General features: G+C 39.3%; 1 protein-coding gene across 2 annotated transcripts; it reads right to left on the bottom strand.

The window, feature by feature from the left end:
* Positions 1-219: 219 nt before the first annotated feature.
* ints13 (integrator complex subunit 13) lies at positions 220-9,333 on the bottom strand. Of its 2 annotated transcripts, XM_079263351.1 has the most exons (17): positions 8,931-9,333; positions 8,012-8,262; positions 7,763-7,837; positions 7,476-7,678; positions 6,763-6,843; positions 6,581-6,671; positions 6,363-6,491; positions 4,623-4,707; positions 3,160-3,252; positions 2,636-2,725; positions 2,303-2,481; positions 2,059-2,223; positions 1,819-1,973; positions 1,462-1,692; positions 1,247-1,377; positions 756-891; positions 220-666 (listed from the first exon to the last, which is right to left on the bottom strand). In XM_079263351.1, exons 2-17 carry the CDS (start codon positions 8,234-8,236, stop codon positions 630-632), a joined length of 2,106 nt encoding a protein of 701 aa, XP_079119477.1. In that variant the 5' UTR covers positions 8,237-8,262; positions 8,931-9,333; the 3' UTR covers positions 220-629. The 2 variants fall into 2 exon arrangements, with proteins under 2 accessions (XP_079119477.1, XP_079119478.1); XM_079263352.1 differs by lacking the exon at positions 8,931-9,333 and having other exon boundaries at positions 8,012-8,268.
* Positions 9,334-9,877: the final 544 nt, after the last annotated feature.

The following is a 9,877-nucleotide window of genomic DNA, read 5'->3' as shown; positions in this document are numbered from 1 at the left end:
TCTTTCCAACGACGAGGGGCGGCTCTCAGCGGATTATGAACAGAAAACTAAAACTTTGTGTTAATGGTTTTAATAACAGAACACCAGTCAGTGCCTCAAAAGTAAACACAATTTATTTGTGGATGTTAAATAATCAACCACTTAGGACTGAGCTCTAAAAACATTTTAGCACTCAACTGCTAGTTTTTATGGTCACTTATGCTCCACCAACAAAAGTAGGTAAAGTAAGTAGGCAAATACAGGTAGATTAGACACATTATGAAAATTACAAATGACATGAATGCACATTAAATGAGCATGAGGCTAAAACTTTAACTTCAAATAAACAAAAGCAGTTATGTGATTGGCAGCCATTTTGGAAAGTACAAAGAAGTCTTGATTGAAAGTTAAGACATTTTGGACGATTTGTACAAAATCCAACAGCAACACTTTCATCACACAGCTTTTATTGTGTCATACAATCTGTGAACAACATATCTACAAAATTCTGGATAAAAAAAATTAGAAATTCCCTGTTGGAGTTCACTGCCGTACTCATTTTGATGTCTTCAAGTAGAAGAACATCTGAAAAACACTGTTGTCCACAATCTCGTCCTTACAAAAGTTGAAGCGACAGATCTGTGGAAATATCATCTGGAGGCCTTCCCATTCTCATGAACGTCCATCCTGTTGACAGGAACATTTCAGTTAAATAATCTGCATCACAGCCACTCATGATGGACCTTTTCTGTTTCTTTTTTGTAGAAATAACCCACCCATTCTCATCTTTGAGGTGCTGGTACAACTCAAACTTGCTGTTAACGGAGCTCATGCGTCCGACAAACTCTTGGTGCTTCCTGGAATTGGCAGCTGTGATTCGATTGGTCCACATGGTGAGGAGGGAGACGGGACCTGCAGAGGTGGGGAAGCAGTTTAAAAGGTCAATGAAGTTAAAGGCACTGAAGGCTGTTGGTTTATAGAAGTGCTTTGGATGTCTTGAACATGACTGACGCAAATATTAACAGTCCTAATTACAGATGATGTGTACAAAAGTGGAATAGATGTTTAAATATAAGTTCTTAGTTGTACTTGTTTTCCCTATTCTTTGCACTCTGGGTTTTTAATGCCAATTCAGGCAGTAAAAGTAAAAAACTAATGTAAATTTAACTCCAAAGTATCAAAAAAGTACAGATCTGGTTGTAAACACAAAGAAAAATCTAGCCAAGTTAGTTTCAGTGTGTTTGTTAATGACGACAGACACCAGAACCTTTTGCTCTCTCTGGAGGTTGAACCTCCTCCACGATCAGGCGGGGCTTCTTGTTGAGCGGCTCCGGGGAGTCCGGGGAATCTTTGATCACCTCCGTCTCCTGGTCTTCCTTCTCCAGCAAACCTTTTAGCCTTCAGCAGAGTGCAGCGTGAACAACGGTTGTTACTGGAAGGCTCGTCAAAGACGGGTCATAGGAAGAGAGAACTGCTACTGACCTCTCAGAGTCCTGCCAGCTTTTGTCTTCTGTCTCTTTGCTGCCATTTTTCTCTATCCTGTCCTCTCTGTCCTCCCTCTTCCTCCCTCTCTTCTTCCGTTCTTCCTCCTCTGGAGGTTTGCTGCGACAGGCGATGATGCAGTCCAGCACTCGCTGGTGTCTGTCGGTGGCGCTGGAGTGAGTTTTCACCAATGTTTCCAGCTCGTTCCACATGATGCGGTACTGCTCATCCCTGCACACGACACCAAAGCAGACATGTAACCAACCCTGCATGCAGTTTGCAGTCTTAACCTGAGGTTGATGCTCAAAAATTAAGCATGTGAAGTTTTAACAAAGTTGCCATTATCTGAGGAAATACCTTTTGGGACCTTTGCCTCTTGAGCCCACTGTGGAAATGGGGAGTGGGTCGTTCTTCCGCTCCATATCTACCAGGTTGTAGACAGTTTTCTGGCAGGTCAGAACGTCCTCCTCAGTGAGAGTCTCTTTCACAATCAGGTTTGCAAGTGGAACAACCTGTTGGAAAAAACACGCACATACAAAAATATGTAGATTCCAAACCATTTAGAAAGCAGATAATTATGGAAACGATGATGATTACCGCCTGCATGTTGAAGATGGTGGTCTGGGAGATGATCATCGGCCAGTATCTGGTGTGACGTTCCAGCTGAGCTTTGGCTCTCTCGACTGGCAGCTTCCCAGAGGCATCATGCGAAGACTCTGAAACAGGAGTGAGCCGGTTCTCCCTCATAAATTCACCAAAATCCTGAGTTAAAGAAAAATCTGATTACAGTCAGAAGAGTTTAGCCACGCGTTCCCACACAGCTTGTGTGAGTTAAACATACAGTGATTCTGTAGTCTGTCACTCGGCCTCCGCAGCCCTCACTGATGGAAGGCGGGTCCTCTAAGATGGAGCGATTGCTGTTGAGCACATGTAGGAAGATCTCACCACCATGGCTGCTGAGCATATGACTGATAACCTTTGACCCTGACTTCCTTGGCTGCTCCAGCAGCACAGATCGGCCTGTGGTGAAAACAAATGTTCAACCAACACTTGCCTGAAGATGAATTCAGAAGAAGAGATTTTCACAAGCGAGTGTAATTCAGCAACCCAGGACAACAATGAACACACAGGAAAACTTCATCTGATCTGGATTTAACAGGTTTATCCAGCTTACCATTCAGAAGAAAGTTGGTCAAACATGATGAGGGGCGACTGTTTACATCTGTTGGGGAGATGCGATATGCTCCTGTGCAGTAATGTAGCTCTGAACAGGAAGGACAAAAAAAAAAAAAAAAAAAAAAAAATCAACTCCATCACGTTGTATATTTTTCCTTTCTCATACTTAGTTCATATACATATTTAATTGAATCACAACTACTACAAACCACCAAACAAAACTAATTTAGAAGTTTGTAATCTTGCAAAAATTTCTAAACATCTTCAGTAATTTGTTAAAAATAGATATTTTTTTTGTTAAACGGTGCGAAAAAAAAGACCTGCAGCGGAATTCCTTTTCCAGCTCCACAGCCACAGAAAGACTTTCCTGCTGCGGTTATCACTCTTTTCAGTTCATCAAAACGCCATTCCTTAGGTCAGGTGGGCAGAGATCTCAGCTCTGAAGTCCCATCTTCTCGTATATATCGGGATCAATAGGATATCTGCTGATCTACAAATCCATCTCTCATTGACAGGACCCACCTATACTGTTTGTTCTTGGAGTGCACCATTTCAGCGTCATTGTCTCTTTCAGTCCGTTTTCCCGAGTGCTGCTTCCAGCCATGTGCAGGTCTCCTGTGGAACAAATAAGACATTTAGATTATGAATCTGTTGAGTCAACACATCAAAAATATCAATTCAAAGAGAAATATTAGCTGTGGTGCATAAAAATGTATCTATAACAATCTAAGAATGAAATGAAATAACTGATAAGCAACTACTGTGAAATGCTTTATATAAGAATTTTTCTTCTTCCTGCTCCTTTACAAGCATGGTGGTGCACTGTGCTTTGTATTGTTTTGTACTGTACAGTCTTGTTTTACTTCTGCATGACCATGTGAGACATAAAGTGTCAAACTACAACTACAAACTGTATTAATACTGCCGAATCCCCTAACGGCTCTGTTCGGCATCACCGGGGAGGTGATGCCCTTATCCTCAATAAAACATTACACACTGTCTTTCGCTTCTCTTGTGGCTAGACGCTGTGTTCTACTCAAATGGCGGGACACTGTCCCACCAACACATAGGCAATGGCTAGGGGATCTGATGTCCTGTTTGAAGCTTGAAAAGATTAGATGCTCACTACAGCACAAGAGCAGGAAGTTTCAGGAGACGTGGGGACCTTTTTTAAATACTTCCCATAAGACATGGGAGCAGGACTTCTAGTACAGCTTTAGGCTTATAACACAAAGTATTATTTCACAAAGGAAACAAGGTTCCGGGTGTTCATTTTCCTCTTTTTTTTTCCTATTTTATCACAATTATTATCTTTTTTTTTATTCTTTTTTTAAAAATGTATTTTATTTTATTTATTTATTTTTGTGTGCTTTTGTTTTGTTAGGTCTCACTCAATCCTTACCCCTTCATTGTACTGTACCTATGGTTTCTGCATCTGCCTACCTCCTGTGGGCCGGTGTAAATGTTTTTCGATTTTTCTCTTTTCTTTTTTCTTTGTGTACGTTTGTTAAGAAAGAAAATCTTAATAAAAAAAAATCTTGAATATAAAAAACAGCTTATTTGAAGTTTATTTAAATGTTTTTTTAAATATCAACGACAATGTCTTTTTTTTTTCTTTCCTTTTTTTATTGTTTTCAATTTTATTTATTTCCAGCAGCATGTTTCCAAAAGCTACAGGTGCAACAAAAGAACGGCTGCATTGACCGTGTTAAACCGCCAAAAAACAAGCTTTGGTTGAAATATTTCATCAAGAAATGAAAAGATATCTAATCTCTTACAACAAATTGCAGTTAAATGCAGATTTTAAGTTATTCCCAAATTATTCCAACTCCTTTACAAACAAGTTTGCACAAAAAATCAGTCATCATAGAGTCTGCTGCTCAGATTTAAAGTGAGAATAATCCAAACAATGAAAGCTACTTGCACTGCTTTCTTTTTTCACATCGATAAAGACAAAAAGGAAACATGTTCATTGGTAAACCCACCACTTTTAAAGAACTCCAGATGAGCGTCTCTGTGATGCAGGAGCTCCACGTCATAATTAGCTGATGTGTTGGCATGCTGCTCTTCCTGTTCATCCACACACACACCGAAAGAGAAAGAGAAGCAACAGGTTAGGGAAAAAGTTGGCTGTTGAAAAACTAAACTGTTCCAAAACCAAATATGTGTAAACAAACACTGCTGATTTCATGTTCCAAAGGGGTAAGAGGCGATGGACAAAGTAAAGGAAAATGTTGGCTCGCTCAGGGACTCAACCATCTTTTTTATTCTTGTATTTACATCCTTTAATACAACATTTACGGCAGAAAATAGCTCCGTTTACATGGACAAATCAATCTGATCGGGGACTTCAGGTGACGTGTTTACATGGACGCTAGTGATTCGAACAGTTGTGCGCTCACAGGATGGAAAGATTAATAAGACCATAATGTGCAACGTGTTATAATTCAGAAGATGACAAATATTTTATTCTATTTTACCAAATGCCAACGTTTCTAACCTTTTTGTTGTAGAGATGCTCAATAATCCCAAACTTTTTCAGAGCCATAGTTTTATTTATAGTTTTTCGGAGTCTTTCCTGTAACTTATCACCCCCCCTGCATGCACAGAAAGAACATAAACCACAAAAACAAGAAGAATAAGCGTTGCATGGTTTTGTTGATCATGAAACAGTTTAATCTGCTCCTCTCGATCAGATTGGGCTGACTGAATAAGTTAAGATGTTTCTGTGACATTTTTATTCTGATTGGATGTTTGATCGAATCAAATGTGCCCAATGTAAACACAGCTACCGCTTAATAAATACTTCTGTCTATATATGGTCTCAGGCTTGACGATCACTGAATACTGCAAACACAACTTAAGATTTGTCAAACTTCTACACTAAGTAGTGGTAAAGAAATAGCTGAAGTCGAACAAGTTTAGACATTTAAGGGATGGTCAAATGTAAAAACTAGTCATAAAGACAGCACGATGGACCACACTGAGACACTAAATGGAACGTGTCATGGGAGGAGGACTTAAAAGAGAGGGTGACAGAGACCAAGGGAAGTTTGGACAACTTTTAAGCTATCCACACCTAACACACACTGACATTATCAAATACATCAGAGGAGGCAACGCTGGTCTCAGACAGCCATAGTATCTTAATTTGCTTGGAGATTTTAGCCTTTTAGAACAATCAATTTCTTTTGTGCAACTTTGCAACCTTTATTCCGAGACCAGCGTTGCCTGCCGAGCAACTGTCATATCAAAATCTCGTAATGACAGACTGTTTGCAACAGTAGAGCTCAAATTATTCACACTACATGGTGTAAACTCTAAGCTTTCCTTAGTTTGATGTGTGTGTGATCAGAGTACTAACCTGTTCGCAAACATTTAATGTGGGCTAGCAAAACAGAAAATACAGCATGAAACCAGCAGCAGGTTCACAGTCATATCAACGTGCAGATGAGATAAACAAAAAGATGAGAGTGCAGAGTTTCATGAGTTATTAAGGGGAAGGAAAGCAGGAAATTTATTAGCTTACAAGCTAATGAAATGGCATGAGTGCGAAGGGAGAAATTAACATAAATGTAAGCAATAAAATAAACAAAAAACAAAACAATGAGGCAACAAAAGACTTTTTACTGGAAGCAGAAAAGAAAAATGTTTATGCAGGTTAACAAGGGATGTGCAAGACTACACACAAGGCAGACAGAAAAAAAAAGGAGTTTTTCTTTTACCTTCATGGGGATGTTTGTGATAGTGGTGGAGGCCAAGTCAAAGTGCTGCTGGACCAAAATGTTGAGTTTGGAGGCCAAGTGCTTCCCAGCGCGAACACTGTGAACCTCACTGGTGAGTAGAGGAGAGATCTAAAGCAGCGAGGAACAAAGTAAAGCGAGAATTAACAGCTGTGGAATGATGCTATGAGATGAAGTTGAGCCCCGAGTCCTTCACCCACCTCTTTCTTGGGACGATCAGACACCAACGTGTCCTCACCTTGTGGGTAGACGTGAACCAGAACCAGCTCACACTGCTGGATGGCCATCAGCCTAAAAGCCACAGCAGTGAGTTGAAAGCAAAATGTGAAGTTCCAGAAGCAAAAATTTATTTCAGGATCATTTAAATGTTGCTTTTACTGACCTGTCTGAACCTGCTGCTAACTTGTTTTTGTCTATTATTGTTTCCTGGATGCAGTCTTCCAACATGCGTACATGAGTATCGCTGTCAGATAAGCACAGAAAGATAAAATATGAATGAGCAAGCACAAGTGTGTGATAACATGCAGATAGACTGTAAAACAAAAAAAATTGTTATGCTGCATTTTACTAATGCTCTTAAAATGTATGAGCAAGCTTTTTGTTGCAGTTTAAGCATTATTTCCATAGCAGTGGTTGGCCAAATGGTGTCTCCCAAACAGCATAGGAGGTCTCAGATGCTTTAGCTATTCAGAGCCATTGTGACTAAAATAAACACCATGTCCATACGGAGATGAGTAAAAGTGTGTCAGATAAAATTACTTTTTATTCATGTGGACAGTTTGTTCACATGGAACTGGCATTTGGGAGCCTGAAAGCTTTTAAAACCAAATCCAAAAAATGAATAAATGGTGGTCAATACTGTATGTTACAAAATATTTTAAAACACGTATAGTATATGCATATAATAAAAAGCCACTTATATGACTATAACTTGTGTATCCAATTGATTTTTGTCCATGTACTGGGGTTTAGTGTGATCAGTGAGTAAATGGAACACCTTACGTCCAAGGCTTTCTAGTATTTGCATGAAGGGGTTCTTCAATTATAATAGGTTTGGAACTATTGCTTTAGGGCATTTGAGCAACTTCATGTTACCTTTTTGCGTTGGTTAGGCAGACAATTCGGCCTCTATTAGCAACTCTCTCAGCCGTGTCCATCAGAGCGGTGCGCCTCTCGTGCTGCAACTCTGTGATCTTGCACAATGATTCCACTGCAGCTTCCAGTCCATGCACAATGCTGCAACATTCTGGTTCCTCGTGTGGATTTGGTGGTCCAACAGCTGCCAGAGCAGACATGAGCTGCAATGAGAGAAAGGAGAATTTATTTCTGAAGAAGGCTTCTGCATGAGCTCGTTTAGTGAAGTTTGATGGGCAGCTAGTCACCTCATGCGTACTCTGATCTTCCCTTCTCCAGCTGTTCAATATGTGAAATTCTGAGTCACTCACAATGTAATTAATCTGTAAAACAAAGACAACATGACTTGCATTGTTGATACCACTGAAGCACCACAAGTTAACAGACTAAAACACTCAGGACTTTCAGTATCTTTCCAAAAACATTCTTAATTTAAGTTGCACCAGTTCAGCAGACCAGTGATGAAAGAAAAGCATCAGCTGCGAGAACAAACTAACCAGTTTGTCTTTTGGGTAAACGTCGAAGAGGATCCGGCAGTACTCCATGGAGCACTCCACTGCACAAGTCCACAGGGATTTGGACACAGGCGCCAAAGGAATAACACCTTGTGCTCGGTTCTTTGTAATCACATCACACTCCACCTGCTGACGACTGGACTCTGCCATGTAGGGACAGTGGTCCACTACAAAAACAGTCTTGTGTGCCACTGAGAACATCTTCATTTTGCAAATGTGAAGTGTGCACTGATCTGAAAGAATTATAAAAGAGTTCAGTTACATTAAACTCAGAGTAATTCTCCTTTTTTCTATTGCTGGTGAATATGTCTGGCAAATACAACATATACTTTTGCTATGATCAGATATGTAGCATTGGAACTGGGATCACTATAAAGATACAAATAGTTTTATGTGAAAATTTGACTAAAATATTACTTTGTTACACATAAACTCCCCTATCATATTGTTCTATACACTACCAGTGTTTTTAAACCACTGTGCTGAGAGATCATCAAGTGTGCCCTGAGAAATTATCAAATTTCACCTGATTGGTCTAAAAAGCAGCAAAGTGTTCATCCTAAGAGGCCCAGGTGAAAGATAATAAAAATTCCTTTTTCTTGTGTTTGTCTTATTTCTATTTAAGACACTTTGACAAGATGACTTTATACTACTAATATGGGCTTTTGAAAAATAAAAACAATTTGGTTTGTGGTGTGCTTTGTGAGTTTTGTGCCTTGACACAAAAAATGTTGAAAAACACTACACTATGCAGTTATTACATTGTAACATAATAGCTGCTAAGTTTGGTCCACTTCTGCTTTATGACTACAATAACCACAATTTAAATACAGAGACATTTTAACTTACTAAACAGTGATAACTGTTTAGTAAGCTTGTAGATCAGTGAACATTTACTCACCTGGAGAAAATAACAATCTGAAGAGAGCTTTAGGATCATTAAATAAATTGAAGCGCCTGTAAACAAGAGCTGCCCTTCTTTTGACAAATTATTTTAACTTTAGTTATCTAACTGGTTAGTCTCAAGACATATTTGTTGTGTTTAACTACGAGTCATCTCCCAGCTGGAGTCACACGACCTGCTATGGTAGCATGTCACTGCATTAGCCTGCTAGCTAACACTATCGCTTTTTTAGGTTTACGACCAGGTATAAATACAATTACACGTTATGAAATTTGTTTATTACTACTATGTACATGTATTCTAAGTAATTCACTGCTCTGATATCCTTATCTAATGATGAAACACACTAGGGAAATGCAAGTTGAAACAATGCACTTGACGCCGTGGTAAGCTAGCGGGTTTGTTATGGCGGAAATGTGACAGTGGTGTTCCGTCATCATTTTGGTTCCCCTGGTCGAGGAGTCACTTAGAAAACGTTCCCGTCCCTTTGTGACATCTGTTAGATACTTTTCCCTTTCCATCTGAATCCTGACACTTATTTATTATACGCATTAGGGGTTTGATGTTAAAAATTTCTCCCGGTGAATACCGTGTGCGTAGCTAGCATAATAAATGGTTACATAGACCAGCTGTTCTCAACCTTTTTCCAACACAGTAGCCCTTGTAATTTTTTTTTTCCTTTAAAATATTTTCAGCCAAGTACCCCCTAACCACAATTGTTGTATTCCATGTTCAAGTATGAACATGAAATACAACACTTTGTCATTTGTGTTTGTTTTTAATTAAACTTTAACCATGCAAAACAATGAAAATTATTTTGCACATCTGTATGCTTGAACCAGGACGTTTGCGTTGTCAAGGAGACACTGACTGATGGATATGATTTGGCTTGTTATGTTGAAATGCTGGACTTTGGGAGGAATCAAATAGTGTAAATCTACAAA

This window comes from Telmatherina bonti (assembly GCF_933228915.1).
Source record: "Telmatherina bonti genome assembly, chromosome: 23".
NCBI classification, from domain to species: Eukaryota; Metazoa; Chordata; class Actinopteri; order Atheriniformes; family Telmatherinidae; genus Telmatherina; species Telmatherina bonti.
This window is presented reverse-complemented; position numbering and strand designations above follow the sequence as displayed.

Bases quoted from the DNA above. Each gene is read 5' to 3' on its own strand.
- ints13 (XM_079263351.1), bottom strand. From the start codon at position 8,236: ATGAAGATGTTCTCAGTGGCACACAAGACTGTTTTTGTAGTGGACCAC. The intron at 2,224-2,302 runs GTATGTTTAACT...TCTTTAACTCAG, and splicing joins TGACAGACTACAGAATCACT to GATTTTGGTGAATTTATGAG. The intron at 1,693-1,818 runs GTATTTCCTCAG...TGTCGTGTGCAG, and splicing joins AGAGGCAAAGGTCCCAAAAG to GGATGAGCAGTACCGCATCA.